The sequence below is a fragment of the Rissa tridactyla genome, chromosome 15 (genome assembly GCF_028500815.1).
Source record: "Rissa tridactyla isolate bRisTri1 chromosome 15, bRisTri1.patW.cur.20221130, whole genome shotgun sequence".
Lineage (NCBI taxonomy): Eukaryota > Metazoa > Chordata > Aves > Charadriiformes > Laridae > Rissa > Rissa tridactyla.
In genome coordinates this window covers 7,031,725-7,052,464 of record NC_071480.1, presented here as the reverse complement: position 1 = coordinate 7,052,464, position 20,740 = coordinate 7,031,725, and the positions used below count along the sequence as shown (strand labels likewise).

The window sequence follows — 20,740 nt, the reverse complement described above, 5'->3', positions numbered from 1 at the left end:
TAATCAAGGAAAGCGTTTACATCAGTGTTGGGAAGGGAAGGACAGAAGTCTATGCAGAAATCAGCAAACTTGCTGTCTGCTGCCACAAAACCATTTACTCTTCCCGGTGTTTCATTCTTCAATATATTGATATAAATATTTCAAAAGCCTCCAGGCTCTCCTTCAGCTTACTTACCTACAGTTATTGGTTTCAACAGAGCTCAATAACAAAATATACAAGTTTTTTTTCTACTTTCACAATCCTTGTTCCACTACACAGCCAAATTCATTAAGGAGGAGAGGGAAAAAGCACACATCGCAGTCTGGCGACAAACCTACTGACACAAGCCTTCTCCCAAAGCCACCGCAGCCCCAGCAGCTTCCACAACACACCCCACCGTACAGACGTATTAATCACACGCAAGAAAGAGCTGAAGTCCCCAAAGCACCCCATAGCTGTTAACGTGAACACCATTTAGCACACAGCGGTGCTTTGGGAAACAGAGGTGTACAGCTGTAGCTTTTTTTTTCAGATCAGGATATGAAAAAAAGTGACTAGCCGACAGGATAATGCAAAATAATTGATTTTATTTAAAATAAAAAGCAAAACCACAATCATCCAAACAAGACAATTAAGAATATTCCAGCTCTGCTGGATGGGGTGATAAAAGCAGCTAACGGCAGTGGCGGGGCTTGGAGCTGACAGTGTGACCGTCAAACAAATCAGTAAGCTCTTTCCTTCCCCCCTTTGCAAGGGGGCTGCCAAAACCCTCCCATTACAATTAGCCCACACTGGCATTTCAGATTTGATTCAGTCAACAGTCTTGCTTCCTGCCCCACAACGGCTGGGGATACAGGGAGGAAAAGGGTCTATGTTAATTATGAAAGAGGTTGCTGTCTTTCTTCTAAGCATTTGGAGAGGCTTAATGTAACTGAGAAGACAAACTGGAGCCAGCGTACCCGAGCTGGAAAGGGGAGGAAGGTTTGCCAGTGCTTCCTCGGTGTCACCTGCTCCCACGGCACTTGTGCAGAGAACAGATGCCGAGATTGGCACGCCTCTTGTCCACATCCACAGTTCTGGCAGGGTATTTATTCGTTTACTCCTGAACTGTCACAGCAGACAAGCCTGTATTGGTTACCAGACCCAAAAGCGCGGCCAGAGCTCGCAAATCCCTTTACCTTTCGCCAGAGCAGGCAGGACAATGCCACCGATACGCACAGTACGACCGGGAAGACCACAGTCCAAACCCAGCATGGGGCTCTCTACGCTGGCCCTGGGGCACAGGGCAGCCCACAAAGTATCACGGGGCTGACAAAGCGCCGGCAGGGGCTGAGGCAGAGCAGCGCTGCTGCTCTGGGGCTCAAGGAAAGGAGGGGCCCGCCGGGTCTGGGTGCTGGACCACAGCAGCCTGCTACATCAGGGGCTCTACAGTACACAAAAGCAGTGGGGTTGGAAGAGAGACACGGATGCCCCAAGAAGCACAAGCCTGGAGAAGCGAGAGCACAAAACCCACTCTCCCCAGTCAGGCTCCCACAAGCTAGGCACAAGGGGAGCACAGTTTTTAACTTTATTCCCCATCCATCTGGCCTGGAACGAGGGTCTGGGAAGCACCAGCTCCCCGCTCCTTCCTGTAAGGCCAGTGAAGCTGATTCCCTGATGAGAGATATTATTCTAATCCTATTTAAAAAAAATCCCAATCTAGCAGGACCTCCTGTTTAAAGTAGGCCGTGAAATGCCAACAGTTAAAACTCCGGTGAAAACAAAAAGCCTTGTTCTGCTACAATTTATGTACCACACAGCAATTCTGGAAGGGCCACCGCAGAACACCACGTGGCCAAGAATGCTGAACAACATCCCCAATGTTTTCTGCTCCAAAAAAGCTAACGCCAGGTTAGGAAGTCTCAGGTTGCTTAGAATGTCTGGAACACGTTTTGTGGGAGGACGAATTCAAAGCATCTTACACAGTAAATACATCTCAGCCTCACAACACCCCTGTGAGGTAGGTATTTTCCTCATTCGACTAAAACAAAGACAGAAGCTCACGAATTTGGCTGAGGCAAGAGCCTGTAAGCGTAAGAACCAGAGATCCCAGGAGTCTCGATTCCCAGGTAGCCTAAACAGATACACCTTTGTTTCACATCAGAAAGTGCCTCATGGAGAAGTCAGTATAGCATTGCTGGTATCACGATGCCTGCAGTCCATTTCAAACACGCTGCGTTTCTGCGAGGGATGTCAAAGGAACACAGGCTTCAATCTGAAATTGGTTTTATTTCACACCATGGAAGAGTTCATAGGCACGGAAGAATACTCTGCACTCTAGATCTTCTAATTGTGCTTCTTGTGGCTTTCCCAGCACAGCAATCAGGCTTTCACGGAGATGTAAGGTTTTAAGACTGCAAAACTGAACCGTGCATGCCAAATGCAGCAACTGCAAGCTACAGGATAAGCCAGCTTACTGTACGTACTAATAGTCAAGCCACCAAAGAGGGCAGTGGGCAGTTCTCTAAGGGCTCCCCTCACGGTGACAGAGCTGAGACTTCTGAGCCTTCACCTCTCCAGGCCCCCACATTCTTCCAAAAGGCAGCACTGCAGCCCGCTCTGTCTGAGAAGACAGAGATTGCGCAGGCTCCCAGGCTGTTCAACCAGGCAGGAAAAAAGGCAACCTTGTCCAGAAATGCCAGGAGTTTGAGAAGTTTTTTTTAAAATGGAGTCATCTTGTGGAAAAATCTGCAGCAGTCTACAGAGCAAGCAGTGCTCACTTATGCCTGGCTATCACAGGAAATTCAGGAGTCTGGACAGCTAAGGAGTGTACCAATAAGCCTTCCCACTCTCCATTTTTTCACCACCGTACTGCTCCTACACAGAATGGCTGGCACAGAAGATTCAGAAACACAGATCCTGACAAACTTATTTAGGATTCCCTTGTACAACAGGATATGGCCCGGTCTCCAACTAGGGAGAGCGTGTTTAAATAGGAAGAGACAAGGTTTAAAAAAAGACCAGAAAACCCAAACAAGCAACGTTCTGGGTTCCATCAAATCCAAAATGTGTAAGAAAGTCACAGTTAAGGCTGCCAATCTCTTTTTAATTCCGCTACCAGTGCCTGGGCATTATTGCATGTTTACTACAGGCATACAACTTCTGCCTTCAAGTTTCCTCTCCCAAAGAACAGCTGAGGCGAGATCTAATACTCACCTCCTAGGTCTCAGGAGAGCACCCAAGGAAGCATCACAACTCAGCTAGCTCTGGCTGTGCTGTTCAGACAGAGAAGGAGGATCATTTCCTTGCGACACCTTCAGCCAGACAGAATTCTTTGCTGACACCACCAGCACAAGCCCCTGCTAAAAAATACAGCAGCTCCAACAGATCCCTTGGGGATGAGAGCTTTACCCAGCATAATACAAATGCATCTACACAGACTTAAGCTTAACACACTGCATTTTTAAAAAGCATAAAACAACAATATGTCCCCCTCCCAGTCCTTTAAAATTGGCACTGCAAGTTCCGGAAACATCTGAACCCATAACCTCAAAGAAAAGCCATTTAGGTATGTGAACTGCACTGGCCTGAACGAGCCCACGGCCCTGTGACTGCTTGGTATTTAAAGCCCAGCAACTGTTGTTATCATGTGAGAGTGAGACTTTTATCAATTGTTGCCTAGTGCTAAACATCACACCTGCACCTAAAGGATTGTAATTACTAGCAAATGCTGACTTTTTCCCCCACAGTTTTTGCTGTGCAAGAAACTCCAGGATTCTCCTGCTTCATCAAGCTTACTATCGCAAGGTGCTAGTGCATCTTTGTTACCACTCATCATAACAGACACAGAGCAAACGTAAATGGACTGTTGCTGGTTAAGGTATTGCACCTCAGATGTATGCACGTAGATTAAGACCACGAAAGATGCTTCAGGTCGGTGGTCACCTCCACTGAAGTTGCTTCAGTGTTTGGAGCATTCATACCACCTTCCCTTCCTGAAATTCAGGTGCGAGATCCGTCGGACATTCGGATAGGCCAAAAAGGGCTGGTGTTCCTTTCCTCAAGTGTACAGGACAACATGTAAACATATGACAGTGTCAAAGCAAAGCAGGTTTTTAGATTTACCTGCTGGTTTTAAAAAGAGTCCTTTAAAAACTGACCGTCGTCTTCCTTACCAGTTACGTGAACCATTAAATACTTGGCATGTCCTTACCCAAAGCTGGGTTATTAGTGCACTCACTTGGGGCGCAGAGGGGACAAAGCATTGCACTATCATGTAGAGTCGGGGCATTCCCCTAGAAGTTATTAAGGAGCCAACCTTTGACAGCACATAATGGAGACGGATGTCTGGGTCGAGGAAGAGTGACAAGAACTTAAGGACTGTGAGAAACAGAAGCAGAAGGGGGTAGAACAGAGCTGGCTGGCTGCTAACGGAGCTTCGATCGGCAGCTGCCTCTAGGCGGGTGTTGTTATCTCTCAGGGATAGCTGCGGCCTCCACAAGATTCCCTAATCCTGTCAAAAAAAAAAAAAGTACAACTGCCTGTCAACAACTACAGCATCTTCCCTCCTATCAGGACAAAAGATCACAGCATGCAGGTTAACTGTATGCTTATTCTTCCTACAGAGTTGTACAGGCTAGGTAAGATTTTATGTTTGGAACTGTTTCTATCAACTAATCCATCACACAGCTGGAGCAGAAAGCCCACCCATCCTCACAGAGTGAAACAATCAATATACAGGAGGAAGAACAGTGAAACCTGGAAAGCAGGTGTTCTAGGCAGTATGCTAATTTTTAATATTTAAGGATATTTACGGTATTAATTTCAAAATTTGAAGTGCAAATAACTTAAATATGCACAAGATTTTCAGAAGAACAGATCTGCACGTGTGCTTTGCATTGTTAGCGCTCTATTTAAAAAAAACAAACAAACAAACAAACAACCAAAAAAAAACCAAAAGAAAAACCAACCACAGTCTGCAGTAAGGTTTGTTATCTCCTGCTGCTCATTCCCTACCTAAGTCACAACTGGCTGCTGAAATGGGATTTGACAACGTCATAACAAATTGTTAAAACCTCCAGGGCAAAATGAGCAGCCAGTACAGTTCTCTCCAACTGTTTAACAATGTTCTGTACTTGTAATTCAATTGCATTCGGTTATGAGCAACTCCTCAAAACAGGAGAGCAGTGTGTCACAGCAAGATAAATGGCAACATGTGCAGGAGCAAACAGGTCTATAGGCAGTATCCTATACCGGGAAGTCGGGCATGATACTGGGAATGCAGACTTCCTCAGATAAATTAATATTGCACACCTTCCTTCCCAGGCCACACGGTAAGTCACCACAGCACTTGCATCCATGCCAAACCTGGAGCATCCAACAGCACCCTAATGCAGGCAGGCAGCTAATACAACAGCACCGGTTAACCAAACTGCAGGGAGTTTGCTTAAGGTTTTTGGCAAACCTCTGCTATGTGAGAAAAATGCTTCATTTAGCAAAGCATTTCTAAGTCCCTCCTTGCAGTAGACTCCCAGGTTCCCAGTGTTTCACTGTTTTTAACCTGGCAAGTTCCAGAGAACTTCCTTCCTCTGCAACTTTACCCTATGCAATAGCTGTTCTTGGTTCTGCAATGTTAATGTTCCCTCCCTCCAAGACTGACTAGAAACTTGCCTTTTTTTCCTTTTTTTTTTCCTCGTAATAGGTAAACACAGACATTTGGGACTTGGGATGAATTTTGCCTCTAACATATAAAAGAATGGACCAAATTGAATTAATCCAGGCAACAATAAGAGAAACTGTACAACTACTTGAAGGTTTTCCGTTTGGACAATAAGGCATTGAAATCTCAGTCTTACCTGATCATTCCTCATCTTTAACTGTTTACTATTCATTTGTGCTCTCTGGAGAGCACAGTTAAAATATTCCACCTCTTCCATTACAAGAAATAAAATAAAATACTTTCTCTACTAAGAGAGGCAACTAGGAAAAGTAAAAAAACTGTTTATTAAATGAAGTAAAACACCGCATTTTTTAAAAAGTATGAAGAATCTCAGTTTTCAGTTTGGAGCAATTAAAATAATTCATGGAGGGAAGATATCACCAGTGGCCAACTGGTTTACATTCTGTAAGGGACCCCTTGCTCTCCATCCCTCTGTCCTGATGAATCCCCCTATCTTAACTCTGCCAGCTCTGCTTTGTATTGTCTTTTGCTTGTTTAAAAACCAACAGTTGCCATCAGGTCACCTGGAGGAGCTGCGCTCTTTGCTCACACAGTCGTCCTGGGAAGTTGTATCACCGTTACCCATCATGCTGCACGTTCTCCGCTTTTTCCTCCGGTGCATCATCCCCTCTGTCTCAGAGCCAGAGTCACACTGAAGCATGAAGAGATGAAACCAGAATTCAGAGAAACCCAGTAAACTGTTTGTCCTGTGGAATTCACCGCAAGCGCTACCTCAGCAGCCCCAAATAATCACTATATTCAAAGAACGTGCTATTTTAGATTAGACACATGAAATAAATTTTAAATTAAGTTTTTAAAAAACAGGAACAGGTATGTTCTTAGATTTCATCACTGACTAAGCTGGCTTGGTGCAAGATAACTGATGCACTCGTTTCGGCTCCTAGAGGGACCTAATTTTCCAAGAGCAGACTCTGCTTTCTGAAGCATTTAAGTGCCTAGAGAAGTCCCCTGCATAACTGACAGTCTCAGTTTTGGATCTTGTTCCCCCTCCTCATTTTTAAAACATCCATTTTGCAGCCATTTTACAAAAGCGTGGCTTAGCTAAATGAGTGACAGATTTATATACAATATAAACATAGATCAAACAAACCAAATTCATTTAGCAATACAAAGAGAGGCTTCAACAAACAGAACCTGCTAAGACCACATGCAGACCACTACCTCCACCATGCAGATTTGCTTAGTTGCTTTCTATTAATTTCTTCCATAAGACACGAATATTAGGATGAGGCCTCAGGATCAGGTATGGAAAAAACAATACAATTGCAGGACACGGATCACCTACTGTAGTAAAAAGCATTACCTCTGAATCAGAGTCTGAGGAGCTGGAACTTGAGGAACTGGAAGAATCGCTAGAACTATCGGAAGCAATACCAGTAGATTCCTGCAGGTCAACTGAATCAGCCAAGGCTGCCAGGTCAGGATGTTCCTGCTTTAGGATCCTAAATACAGTTGAAACATCAGGGTTAGCCTTTGAACAGTAACACTGCACGTGAATGAACAGAATATTTTGGGGTTTTGTTTTAAACAGAGAATACGAAAAGAAAGGGACTAAATCTCTTACCTGTACCATTTCCGTGACAATTTGGGTCTCCCTCTTACTGTCTTGTGCCACACCACAGGGAAGTTGGTACAGCTGGCAAAGTTTTGCGTGATGGCAATAGTTGTATCAAGATTGAGAACTACGTGCCACCAGCCACCTATAAATACAACACCAATGACCATTTCTGACTAAATAGCAGAAAGCAAGTTCAAGAACAGCCATGAACACTTTTTCCGTAGCACAGGTGGAAACTGGACCTTATCTCCCAAACCCAGGTAAGTTTGCCACCACATAATCTTTCCTCAGCCTTATTTCACCGTTCACTCCAATGCTCTGACCAAATTATCCAGCTCATGAACAGTACTGAAGATCTGCCTTGACAGCAACACACTGGCTACTGATGGCTTATTTAATAGCAAGAGGCATTGTAACCCAGACCACATAGAGACCCTCTCTGTTAAGCTGGAGAGCGCTTTCCATGCTGATTTAGTAAGGTTCTTATGACTACAGAATAACCTTTCATTTAAAAATAGACGCAAAATTGTTTCCCCACACAGGGACAAAAATAGACAGTAGCGTTCTTACAACCCACTTAAAACCTCATAAAAAGACTAAGGAAACAGTTTAATGGAACCCGACAGTTACAAAGTCTTAACAGAAGGTACACTGAGGAGTCACTCATAAGTGCCAAGACAATCACAAGGCACTCTTCAAACACGAAGTCAGCGGTATGTTAGAGACAAGAGATGTGGACAGAAGCTATAGGCCACGCTGCACAAAAATGATGTAAGATTTACAAGTTAGAATTTCCACTGAACTCACACGCTTTATCCACTAGCCACCTCACCTCCCAGCTATAATGGGGCACACAGGGTGCAGCCACTTGAAAAGAATGGCATCTTTATCACATCTTTCTTTAGCTTTTGATTTCAAATACAAGACGAAGCATAACCGCAGATAAGTGGGTGGAAAGTGTCAGTACCGTTAAGTAGTTCTTCTCCCACAGCTAAGAAAAATTCATATGCAGTCAGACTACCCAGGCTACAAAATTCAGTCATGAATTTGCTAGTCAAACATTTTTGTTTAAGAGTCACTAGTACTCAAACACCTCTATTATTTTATGCCTTGACAGTTTACTATTACCGCAAGTTTAGTTCAGGACCACATTCCTGTGATGCTGCAACTCAGGTCCCATTTGTTCTGTCATCTGTCCCACATGCAATCCTGTGCTACAGGCCATATATGTTTCAGGACATTCAGAAAATAACTGAATAGTCTCAAAATGTGCCTCGCAACATACATCCCTTTTGAAACAGCTCAAAATAGTTTATTTTGTAAGAGATGGGACATATAAGAGAGCTGAAATATTCTCTTCTTGTCTACTACACACAAATTAAAAATACGCTTCTCTCTCCCAGATTTCCTTACTGGAGAGATTTGTACGTACCTGGCACAAAGACTGTCTCGCCTGGTTTCTGTAAGATTTCCAGGGGTTTGAATTCAGGGGGCCAGGTGGGGAGCTGCGTCCTAGGATAGATGACATTGAACCAAGTGATAGCCTCATCCTGCTGGTTCCCTCCCTCTTCTCGTGTCACTTTGATCAGCTCTCTGGGAGTGCTGGTAGGGAACAGACACCAACGCTTATGTCCCTGGACTAAGGCATTCCACGCACTAGTTCCCAAGGGATCGATGTGAATTCCTGTTCCAGAACGAGGTGGGCCCATCACAAACCATCTGCATGGGAGGAAAAAAAAATAATCCTTTAGTCATAGAGCAAGCAAGTAGGTACCTTCTGTTTTCTTCATATTAGACAGAAAATTATGGCTGTTCATTTCACATACAGTTACAAGTCAAGGTACAAGGTTACAGTTCCTTCATTTACCTTCTTGAGATTGTTAGGCTCACACTACAGCAAAACATACGACATGGGTTTAACCTAAAAACCAATATGAATTGGGACAGGAATGACTCTGGGACAAGAAAGCAAAGACAGCTTTTTGAAACAAAATACAGCTGTGCAATATAAACAGTTCTTCAATAAAAAAACATACTTATTTCAACGTTTATGAATGTGATTAAGTCATAACAGCCTGCATTAGGATTCTTACTATCCAGGGGGATTCTCCTAATCCTATGTTTTTCTAAAATTCTCTACTTATAAGTGGATCCAGAACTGCAGAATGAGGCACAAACAAAAGGCAATACAAGTAAGAAACAGAGCAAAGTTACGCAACCCTGGCCTCCCTCTATGCTTTCTGTTCGTTCACAACAGGCTTTTCATTCTAACATTTAACCACATGGAGCTTATTCTCCAGTGACCATTCAGGATTTGGTGCGTATATTCTCATTGCCCGTTTGCAAGGTTTATTTCTCCCTATGGAGAACTTTATCTGCTATACATGTTTAACAGCAACAGCACCTTCAATTGCTCACTTCCCCTGTAAAAGAACGGCAAGATCTACCATACCAGATAAAGCAGTGTTAAGTGAGGTGACTTAATATCAGGTGTCAAGAAGGAAAAAACGTCAGTAATTGTTTAATGGGCAGCACAGAGTGTAGAAACTAAAGGACCAGAAAGACCCCTCCATCACGTGGCTGACAGGCAGGTGACACCCAGGAAGGAGTTCAAAGGTTCGGAAAAATATCGGAAGTCCTGAGGAGAAGAACTTGGGGGTGTTGGTCGATGAGAAGCTCAACGTGAGCTAGCAATGTGCAGTCGCAGCCCAGAAAACCAACCATATCCTGGGCTGCATCCCCAGCAGTGTGGCCAGCAGGGCGATTCTGCTACTCTGCGCCACTCTGGTGAGACCCCACCTGGAGTACTGCGTCCAGCTCTGAAGCCCCAACGTAAGAAGGACATGGACCTGCTGGAGCAAGTCCAGAGGAGGCCACAAAGATGATCGGGGGCTGGAGCCTCTCTGTTGTAAGGAGAGGCTGAGAGAGTTGGGGTGTTCAGTCTGGAGAAGAGAAGGCTCTGGGGCGACAGAGCCCCTTCCAGTTCCTAAAGGGGCTACAGGAAAGATGGAGAGGGACTCTTTATCAGGGAGTGTAGCAATAAAACAAGGGTTACGGTTTTAAACTGAAAGAGGGGAGATTTAGATTGCATATTAGGAAGAAATTCTCTCCTGTGAGGGTGGTGAGCCCCTGGCCCAGGTTGCCCAGAGAAGCTGTGGCTGCCCCATCCCTGGAGGGGTTCAAGGCCAGGCTGGACGGGGCTTGGAGCAACCTGGGCTGGTGGGAGGTGTCCCTGCCCAGGGCAGGGGGTGGAACTAGATGATCTTTAAGGTACCTTCCAACTCTAACCATTCTATGATTCCATACTGTCAGCAAGCTCTCTACCTCCCCTTTCCAATGCAGGTGTAAATTAAGGTGGCTTCCCAGTATCATCAGGCAGCACTGATGATAGGACTGTATGTTTGGTTATCAAGCTGTGCTTCTTCCTACTTCACAAAGGAACCACAAAAATGTGCATAAGCAAGCAGGTGTTTGTCACTTCTATTGTCAATTCACTCTTTAGATTCATATTAGCCTTGGAAAGCTAATTAAACCACAAACAGAGCAGTCAAAGCTTTTACTAAGAAGTGAGAATAAATTCAACACAAAGATCTGTCTGGCACACAGACAGACACACTGTTCAATACCATTTTTCTGAGTATTGTCTGGATCTACACATGCAGAAGTTTTTAAAACCCTTATTTAGCGACACTATCATTTATCAGCATTTTCCTTACCAGCATTTTGCTCCAGGTGTTTAACTTACAATGAACATGAACTAGTTTGCCACAAGACATCAGATTTACGGTTAAGAACTTCACATCCTGTAACTTCAATTTAAAAGCAAGAAAACCCACTCCCTCCAAACAAAAATAGCTGCTTCAGTAAATGGCTTCCAAAAATTACTGCCCTTATTTTGAAAAGAAACAACTCCAATAAAGATGCTCTAAACAGCACGAGTTCTTACTTTAAGATCTATACGCTATCACACCTCTCAATCCAGAGGTCAATCTGTACTGCGCATATCCTGATTGTATGATTAGGAAGCACAACTTCCTGCTTTCCTTTCAATTACACTCTTGAACTACTGGATTCTCTTCATCTGTTTCTGTACCGAGATGAAACCCCTAACTCCAGGAGGCATTAGTGTGCTCTCTTGCATCACTCACCTCTCAAAAAACGATAACAGCCTCAAACAAACCCACATTTTCCAGAACAAAGTACAAGAACTGTGAATACCAAGATCACAAGCAAGGAACTCAGCATGTGCCTGTAAGGTGGGGAGGGTGTGGGGGAAACAGATAACAATGTGAGTCAGTCACAACCAAATTATCTAGTTTACCTATAACTCGGATAAATGATTCCCAATTCTGTAAGCGTATTCAGTTTTTACAAGAGACTACACCTGGTGTGCTTTTGCATCTGATCCCAGCATTGTATGTTCTTAAAAGAGAATTATAAAAACGGTCTGTTACTACACTGTAAAAACACCTACTTCAGTGATCTTAAATAGAATTAGTTTCATGCTTCACTCCTGCAAAAGCACAACTGGACTATAGACACGTGAAAGATTGCAGAAGAGAGTACCATTATTCAATCCTTGTTCTACTTTATCAAAAAAAAAAAAACAATAAAAAACCCACATCAGAGCCTCATGTCACTGAAAGGGCAAGGCATTCTCTGACAATTATAATGTGGCTGTAAAGACTTCAATTAGCAGGGAGTGTTCAGCTTATACTCATACTGCTATGAAGTGTTATATTAATGTACATAGAAATCCCTTTTGTATCTAACAGCCCAAATACATGGTTATTGCATTTGATTTCGGGAACAAAGTATCATTTCGATCTTTTTTCAATCAGACGCATAAAAAAAAAGTTGAAAAGATTATCCAGTTGTGAAATATTGTTCTCCCTCAAGATCATCTGAGGGGGAGCTAAGAACTAGTCTCCACACTTCATACTAATCTAGCTTAAGATCTTTACCTTAAAAGGACTGACTCATAATTAAACAAAAGCCCACTATGTACAGAAGCCACTGGTGCAAAACCCAGGAGCCAGTCCTGAGATACTTAAATTTGGAAGCCAGAAGGCACACATAGCAAGAAATTAATCTTTATAATTTTCAGTAACTATGTAAATTTTTTTAAAGTTTAAGTGAGGTAAACTGACTTTAAAAAAAAAAATAAAAACCCATAAACTCTTACTGGTGGCAGAACCAGAAATTGTGACACACAAATCTGCCCTTCCTTCCCTCTGGGTTACAGATGTATGCTCATTTCAAAACAGCAGACGTAAAGCTATCGCTTTGTTTTATACAAGACAATCACACCTCTTTAGGAATAGCTAATGAGATGGAAAATACTGATTTTTATCTTGCTGTCACTGTACTATACCTGTAAGGTGGCCTTCGTTTCTCCCCTGCATATTGAAACAGATCATCAGTGAAGAATTTGGGTACTTTGTAGTCCTCCAGGAGTTTCCTGCGCTTGGGGTGCTCTCCGTAACTGCTGTCAAAGATGTAGAGTGGACTGTCATCGCGTGTGGTTTCCATATACTCTATGTAGTATTTCATCTTCATCTTCACAGAATAACCGTCATTGTCCTCTCCACATTTGAACTTCTGGTTCCTATACTTGCGTTTCAGTCGTTCCAGAGTCCACTTCTCTTGAGCAGACCAGCCCACCTGAGCATTCAGCAAGACTACAGGCTTGTAAGGTTTTTCATAACGCTCAACAAATTCCTCCACTGTTAACTGGAGTGCATCTGCCCTCTCTACATTATCCTGTAAAAACAAGAGAGGAATACAGAACAGATATTAGGACAGATTAATATCCTAAAACCATGCTTTTTCAGTCGGTGTGGAGGAGCTTCACACTCATGCTTTGCTCCCTCCACCACGAGGTTGTCAAGCTGCCTACGTGTTATTTTAAGCTCCTTGAGGCCGCAGTCCTATTTCTCGTGCCCCGCTCCTTGCACACACCAGTACCACCAGCAGCCTGAAGTCGTTTGGACTCCTACTCACCGAGGTGACTCCCCAGGCAGCGAGGCCTCCCCAGCCCTTTCGGCTGGCACATCCCCTGCTGCATTTCACCCCCCTGGGACCCCGGGGAAGGCGCCTGGGAACTACGTGGGCTCCCCAGCACCAAGGATGCCCAGCCCACCCCCAGGGGGCCCTGAACCCCCCTCGCCACATGGAGGGAGGAACAAACGCGGGTGCTGCTGAGCCTCCCGCTCCCCGCCCCAGCACCCCCGAGGAGCTCCACCACCTCCGAGGCAACTCCGGCCTCAGTCCTCCCCTATCCCTTCAGAATCCCCTCAAGTCGTTGCGTCGTGTCGTGTCCCGCCGTCCCCGCCCCCCGCCCATTCCCCTCAGGACCCTGTTTCCTCCCCGCGATTGCCCTCAGCCTCCCCCGTTCCCCTTAGGTCCCCACTTGCCCCCCCATTCCCCCCAGGGCCTCCCGACTCCCCTCAGAGCCTCCCTACTCCCCTCAGGCCCCCATTTCGCCCCCCCCAACCCCCCTTTCCCCTCAGCCTCCCCATTCCCCACCCCGTTCCCTTCAGCCCCCCCCCATTCCCCTCGGACGAGGCGGGGCCGGGACGCACCTTGCAGGCGGCAGGGTTAAGGGGGAAGGTCTCGCAGTAGTTGTGGCGGGTCCAGTCCAGCGAGTCCTTCAGCTCGGGCCGAGCACTGCGCTTCGCCTCACGGATCCGCTTCTTGCTCTTATGATTCATGGCGACGGCAGCAGCGGCGGCGTTAGCGTGCAGCGCTGGTCAGTCGTCAACCACCCGCAGCGTGGCGCACGCCCCGCTCCACGCCCGGCCCGACCCCACTTCCCGCCCGCCCGGCCCCGGCCCCGGCCCCGGCCCGACCCGGCCCGGCCCGGCCCGCCGCACCTTCCAGAAATTTCACCCCCTTGCCGCCGCTGTCGCCACGGCCCCGCCCCCTCCGCTCTCCCATTGGCTCGCTGCACCGCCCTCTTCCGCCACGTCTCACCCGCCTTCCGCCGCTGATTGGCCCAGGCGGGGAAGCAGCGCGGCCGGGCCGCCATGTTGGGAAGGCAGGTGTTACGGGCGCCCCTCGCCCCGCGCCTGCCCGCCGGCGGGGCCGCGCCGGGCACCGCGCGCCGCCTCTCCCCTTCCTCCGGCTCCGCGCCCGCTGCTCCCCTGGCAGTGGCGAGCCGGCCGCTCGGGCAGGACTGCGCGGTGCCTCCTCACGGGGAGGAGGACGGGGGGTGCAGCCCGGTTTAACGGCGACACCGGGGCCGGGCCTACCGCCACGGCGCTGCGCGTGACGCCACCCCCGGAGAAGCCGCCGATTGGTTGGAGCGGTGCACGTGACCGGCGGCGCGGGGCAGCCATGGAGGAGCCGGGGCGGCGGCGGGGTGGCGTGAGGCGGTACCGCTTCACCGAGGGGCCGGCGGCGCTAGCGCTGCGCATCCCCGAGGTACCTCCCGGGACCGGGGGGACACACATGGGGCGGGGCGGCGGAGCGGGGCCCGGCTTCCCGGCACCGCGCGTCCTCGCGGTACCTGACGGGGGCACACGGGAAGTACCTCCCCGGGGGGATACGGGGCGGAGCGGGGCCCGCCTTCCCATCACTGTGCCCGGTGTGTTTCAGGAGCTGGACTCGCACTACGGGACGTACGTGTGGCCCTGCGCCGTGGTGCTGGCCCAGTACCTCTGGGTGCACCGGAGGAACCTCCCCGGCAAGCGGGTGCTGGAGGTATCGTGACATGGCCCCCTCCCCAACACTCCCCCCTCCCACTCTCTGGCTGCCGGGGAGGGGTTCCCCTGCTCCGTGATGGCCTTGTGGTTCCAGGTGGGTGCCGGGGTGAGCCTGCCCGGCGTGGTGGCTGCCAAGTGCGGTGCCGAGGTGGTCCTGTCCGACGGCGAGGAGCTGCCCCGCTGCCTGCAGAGCTGCCGCAGGAGCTGCCTGGCCAACCGGCTGCCCCACATCCCTGTGCTCGGGCTCACCTGGGGACGGGTGTCTCCAGAGCTGCTTGCTCTTCCTCCTGTAGACATTATTTTAGGCTCGGATGTCTTTTTTGACCCGAAAGGTATGTTAATACTCTGGGGTATCTTTGATTTAAGGACTTCATGTCCAAAGAGGGCTGGGAACGCTGTCAAGAGAGGAGGTGACAGCCACTGTGGTGACACTGTGCTAATGAACTCCTCATTCTTGGGGAAATTCTAGTATTAGGCAATCAAATACCACTAGAGGGTGGGTGAACAGAAAACACAGTAATTAACTGCTTAAGGCCATGCTTCTCGGGTCTCTCATACAGATGCAGTTAGTCTTGTATTGATTTTTAATTATCATTTCATATAACCAGGCATATTTAACTGTTCCTAGAAGCCAGAGACTAACCCAGACTGCTTAATCTCCCCAAACTACACAGACTTTGAAGATATTTTAATTACAATTTACTTCTTGCTGGAAAAGAATCCACATGCTCAATTCTGGACTACTTACCAAGTCCGAAGGTAAACTCTTTTGCATATTTAAGACTCAAATCTTAATTCCTGTCTCCCTGTTTGAGCTATTAAAGAATGTTAACTTCCCAGAGGCACCACGACACCAATTCCAGAAAAGCTCCGCGCAGACTGTGAATCAGGCTGGTATTAGCCAAGTAAATTCTAGGGGTAGCAGACAAAAGCAGCCAAAACAAAGTAATCCAAGAACTGCAAATTTACTGTTGACTAGAAAACTGTTACGAACTCCGTTTTGTGAACTGTTGAATTTAAAAGTTTGGTGACAATCTCCTATAATTACTGCAGAAGTTACCAACTTGGATTACATTTTCACACAGTGGTATTTCCTCCCCCCAGTGCTGACTGGTCTATCGAAGCTTTGCTCTGCAAGTGGAAGCTGAAGAGCATCCTCATTCCCTTGCACTCCTTCAGTGCGGACAAAGAGCACTTGGCCAGCTCTTCTCTACCAGGAAGACATACAATTGAAATGATGATCATCTCACTAGCACAATCAGATGGTACTTAATTTTTATTCCACTTTTTGGTTCCAATACAAGATGACACTTAACTGTTGACTGTAGCATGGATCTGCAGAAAACAGTCTGTTTACAGCAAACCTCATGCATATGTTTTTGGGAAGCAGATCCCTTCAGCAGTTAATTCTTAAAACATGCATCGTAAAAATAAAGCTGTTTGATTGTTCATGGTTTTTATGGTTTTTAGAAATTTGTGCTCCTCTCCAAAGACCACATAATAGTTCAAAGACTCAATTCTGTTTTGTAAGCCACTACACAAACAGAGCTGAACAACCTGACAATCCACAAGATCCAACTTAAATTCACAACTTCAGCTATGAAGAGAAGTTAACTGCGCTTTCAAGATAAAAAAATATCCCCAAGAAGATCTGTTTACCAGGACCAAAGACTCTTTCCCAAAGATTCATATATAAAAGCCAGCCCCTTTGTTTTTAAATGAAACTGTGCAGACTGCTGCTAGCCATGCAGTCCCACAACATACAAACTCCTCAAGTTTGTAGAAAAGTACTTTTAATCCTCAAATCAAGCCAGATTGCAAGTATTCAGATGTTTCCATTCCCATTTAACATACATGCATAAAGTTAACAAGGCATTACAATAACCCTTGACAGGTGATGGTTGAAGTTACAATTCATTTGGTACCCAAATCAAGAAGAAAAAAAAAAATCATCACTGTTAAGATTAGCTACCAACAAGCAGCAGCCTGTTGAGTCAGGGCAAGCACACAGCAAATGCAATTAGTACTGCTCAGTGTGTATCTTCTGTAACAATGTCTGATTCCATGTTTATAATCTGGTGTGCAATACTTGCCATACAACATTTGGGTTAGTCACAATACTAGTTAAGTTTGCCCATAGTAATTTAAAAGCAACCCCAGTGGATAAAATTTATAAGCAGTAGAATGCATTCAGTTACTATATAGAAGTTAAACATCGACAGTATAATTGCAGAAATCTTTTCAAGCTAAAAATAAGCTGACTCGGACATTAAGTTGAGAAAAGTTAACACAGAAAAATGTTTAATATTAACTACAGAGACAGTGGGTATAGTACAGAATGTCTTAAGCAAAAGATACACCAATCAGTACTTACAAAGGAATGAACCATTTCTTTTCTTAACATTACATTTCTCATATGTAAGTTCATGTATGTAGGTTGGTAAGTTTTACCATTCTGGAAAAAATAAGGTGTGTATATCATCAGCTAGATGTGCTCACTGTATGCTCCATTATTTATACGCAAGGCCCGGGTGACTGGAAGTGCAGTTGTCAGGCATTTTAATTAACTGGACAGCCATTTGTTTCTGCACGACAAGGCATCGTTACACAGGAGCAATCAGGAGAAAACAGGAAACAGCCAAGCACTCTGCACTGCAACACGCCACCTTAACAGCTAACCAGCATTACTCAACTGCTACACAACTGCGCCTAGTGCACAAAAATACATAAGAGAAGAGATTAGAATTGAGTCTGATAAAACAATCCTTTCAAATATCAACTGTTACCTGAAAAGATTTCTACCAATTTGAATTTGAAGATACTATTTAAATTCAAAGTTTAAAAAAAAAAGCATTTACAGTAAGTTTCAAATTGATGTTTTGCAGAATTTTATTTAAGGAATGAAGACAAAATTGAGAATACTTTTTGACAGAGTTAACTACTCAGCATATAACAGCTGCACACTTCCTCAGTATGAAACTGGAGGCAGCAAGTTACCATCAGTTTTAATTTCAAATAAAAGTCAGCACTATATAAACAAAAATGAAGTTTTACCTCAAATATCCAAGCCAATAATGAAATCGGTAGTCGTTCACTTCACTAAATTACAAGAAATTTGAATAACAGCAACAAAATGGCACATAAAATGTAAAATCTGCCACTTGAGGCGCAACTTAAACAAGTAAAAAGTTAGACAAAATGTTACAAAATAACCTTTTCAACAGCTGGTTGCTCGTGCCAGGGGTCTCTCCAATGGACTGAAGACTCAAGCGATCTTTTCCCCCCAAAGGCGTCCTTTATGTAGGTTCTCATTTATCTGATGCATCTAGGTTTGAAGAAAGATAAGTTCAGCCAGGTTTCTACCTTGTCTCTTTTGGTTGTGTGGATGACTTCAGGTATACTTCTAGTTGTGTTTCAACTGGCTTTGCCTAATTTAATTAAGTTTTAGGAATTTCCATAGTGTTCCACCTCCCCCCATGTGTTGCTTTACTTCAGAGGCCAAATGTAAGGTTATGTCAAAGTATTTAGTTACAAAGAAGAATAAGCATCAGGCTGTAGATCAAGCCACCATTAACTTCAATTCAGCCTGTTCAACAATAAATTATTCAAAGTTATATAAAAGTTATAAAACTAATACTTCTTCATAAAGACTTAACTAAACTCTAATTAGCATTCAAAACAGAAAGTGTGACTAATTTTGCTACAATTATCTAACTTCAGAGCTACCTTAGGCCCTTTCCTTTTAAAAATAGGACCAAACAGTTTGAAGGGTTAAAGACACACTATCCTTTCCCCACCCGGTGTATCCTTAGATGCCTCTTCCAAGATGTCAACTTGAGGAAAAACCAGTTTCCATGGTTTTCTCGTTGCAAGGAATTTGCCACTTTTCTAGAACAGTTACCTCCAGTCAGTATAACGGCCACTGAACCGATCTTCCATTATAAAAGGATAGTGTATCTTTAACATTTAAAGACAAACCTGCTCCAATACACGCCCACAGAAACTGGTCCCTGGAGGATCAGCCAAATCAGTTAAAATCTGCAATACTGGCCAATATTCTTTTAGCAAACAGGAGACCGCAGCTTTAAAGGGGAAAATGCAGATGTTGGATAAATACAGTAAGAAATAGTCATTTTCATCATAGGTTGCGTCTCATACAATAATTTATAAAAACCAAGCCATTAATCTCTCAATAAAACATTTCCTCTGTAAAAAAAAATTCTCCGTAAAAAGCCCTTTGGTATTAATTTCCCTAAACCAATAACCAAAAGCACTGCTCAAGAAAAAAACAAAACCAAAACAACTAACAATGTGCCCCCTTAGGATTCGCTTGGTTCAGGCTATTAATACACTAAGAACTACCCAACGCCCCACCTAAGTGCTATAATAAAGTAACATGCAACATGTGCTGATCCCGAGGTACATTACCATGTTCCTAGGAGGATACAGCTCCTTCTTCTTCCGGAGACTTGGGAGGGCTCTTAGACCTGGATCTAGAGTTGGATTCCCTCTTCGAGGCAGGGGGAGGGCTTCTAGATCTGGACCGGGATCTTGACCTGGACCGGGATCTGGAGACAGACGAGGACTTTGACTTGGATCTCCTGGCAGACCTGGACTTCGATGTGGAACGAGACCGAGAGCGTGTACGAGACCGGGATTTGGATCGACTGTAACGGGACCGACTGCGAGATCTAGAACGGCTCCTGCTTCTAGATCGGCTGCGACGACGTCTTCTAGGGCTAAAACATATCGGGAGGGGGAAAAAAAGCGCGTTAAAAGTTGAACACGGGCGGCGCAACAGACTTCAGCAACTACTTCGGGACAGGGAGGGCGGAACGGGACCCACGTGGGCAAGAAATGAGCGTTAAGAGGGCGCCATTGTTCAGAGTGAGTGGCCCGGGGGCTAAAACTACTACGGGGCGAAACCCTTGCGCACCGAGGGAACTCCACGTGCTTTTGCTACTAAACCCCTGCTCCCCGCTCCCAACCCCTCCGCCAAATTCCCTGGGAAAAGGAAACAAAAAGCGAGCGGCCGCCGCCGCGTTGGCACATGGCTAAGTCCCGTCTCCCCGCTTAATTACTGAAACTCCGCTGCCTCCCTGCTTCCCTCCAGGCGCTCACCTGCGGCTGCGGCGGCCATAGCCACTGCTCCCGTAGCGGCGGGGCGGCGGGCCCCGCCGGCTGTGGTGCGAGTCGGGGGGGCGGCCGTAGCGGGCCATCTGGACGCGGAGCTCCCGGCCATCCAGCACGGCCCCGTCCATGGCGTCCATCGCGTCCTCGGCGTCGCGTTTGTCGTGGAAACGGACGAAGGCGAAGCCACGGCTCTCCTTGGTGTAGCGGTCCCGGGGGATGTAGACGTCGCCCACTCGACCGTATTTCTCGAAGACCCTCCGGAGCGTGTCCGGGGACGTACGGTAGGTCAGGTTGTCCACCTTGAGGGACGTCATGCCCTCCACGTCCGGCGGAGGGCGCCCGTAGCTCATGGCGGGCAACAGCCCCCGAGGGGCGGCGGCGGCTGAGGAGAAGAAACCTGAGGGAAGGGTAGGGGAGGGCGAGTCAGGAGGCGGCGCGGCCCTAAGTGGGGAAGCGCCTCACACCGGAGGGGGAGCACCAGAGCGGCGGCCCAGCAGAGTCCTGAAAGGCGGGGAGCTGGAGGGCATAGGGGAAGGCCGCGGGGTCCTCAGCAGAGAGGGAAGAGCAGGCACCCACCTCTGGGGTCCGGGGACAAGGCGGCCTAAGGCCGGAGCGGAGACGAAGCGCCGGTGAACGGCCACCCC

At 46.5% G+C, this 20,740-nt stretch overlaps 3 protein-coding genes across 18 annotated transcripts; 1 reads left to right on the top strand and 2 right to left on the bottom strand.

Moving 5' to 3' along the window:
• Positions 1 to 547: 547 nt before the first annotated feature.
• On the bottom strand, positions 548 to 14,082 carry JMJD6 (jumonji domain containing 6, arginine demethylase and lysine hydroxylase). Of its 10 annotated transcripts, none has more exons than XR_008469406.1 (9): positions 13,842 to 14,082; positions 12,632 to 13,020; positions 8,690 to 8,976; positions 7,264 to 7,399; positions 7,003 to 7,141; positions 6,203 to 6,330; positions 5,273 to 5,363; positions 3,849 to 4,472; positions 548 to 3,321 (listed from the first exon to the last, which is right to left on the bottom strand). XR_008469406.1 is itself a non-coding variant. In XM_054221686.1 (8 exons), the coding sequence occupies exons 1-8, from the start codon at positions 13,968 to 13,970 to the stop codon at positions 4,467 to 4,469; spliced, it is 1,305 nt and encodes a 434-aa protein (XP_054077661.1). In that variant the 5' UTR covers positions 13,971 to 14,082; the 3' UTR covers positions 548 to 4,466. The 10 variants fall into 10 exon arrangements, 5 of the variants coding, with proteins under 5 accessions (XP_054077661.1, XP_054077664.1, XP_054077665.1 ...); XR_008469407.1 differs by having other exon boundaries at positions 548 to 3,318; XR_008469405.1 differs by having other exon boundaries at positions 548 to 4,018; positions 4,278 to 4,472.
• A 207-nt stretch (positions 14,083 to 14,289) lies between these two features.
• METTL23 (methyltransferase like 23) lies at positions 14,290 to 16,412 on the top strand. Its single transcript, XM_054221700.1, has 5 exons — positions 14,290 to 14,682; positions 14,857 to 14,961; positions 15,058 to 15,295; positions 15,638 to 15,722; positions 16,068 to 16,412. Exons 1-5 carry the CDS (start codon positions 14,596 to 14,598, stop codon positions 16,234 to 16,236), a joined length of 684 nt encoding a protein of 227 aa, XP_054077675.1. The 5' UTR covers positions 14,290 to 14,595; the 3' UTR covers positions 16,237 to 16,412.
• Positions 16,413 to 16,739: 327 nt separating this feature from the next.
• SRSF2 (serine and arginine rich splicing factor 2) lies at positions 16,740 to 20,446 on the bottom strand. 7 transcript variants are annotated; one of them, XR_008469413.1, is made up of 4 exons: positions 20,085 to 20,446; positions 18,942 to 19,702; positions 18,177 to 18,288; positions 16,740 to 17,672 (listed from the first exon to the last, which is right to left on the bottom strand). XR_008469413.1 is itself a non-coding variant. In XM_054221702.1 (3 exons), exons 1-2 carry the CDS (start codon positions 20,444 to 20,446, stop codon positions 19,399 to 19,401), a joined length of 666 nt encoding a protein of 221 aa, XP_054077677.1. In that variant the 3' UTR covers positions 16,740 to 19,045; positions 19,392 to 19,398. The 7 variants fall into 7 exon arrangements, 2 of the variants coding, with proteins under 2 accessions (XP_054077677.1, XP_054077676.1); XR_008469411.1 differs by having other exon boundaries at positions 16,740 to 18,288; positions 18,942 to 19,045; positions 19,392 to 19,702; XR_008469414.1 differs by having other exon boundaries at positions 19,392 to 19,702.
• Positions 20,447 to 20,740: the final 294 nt, after the last annotated feature.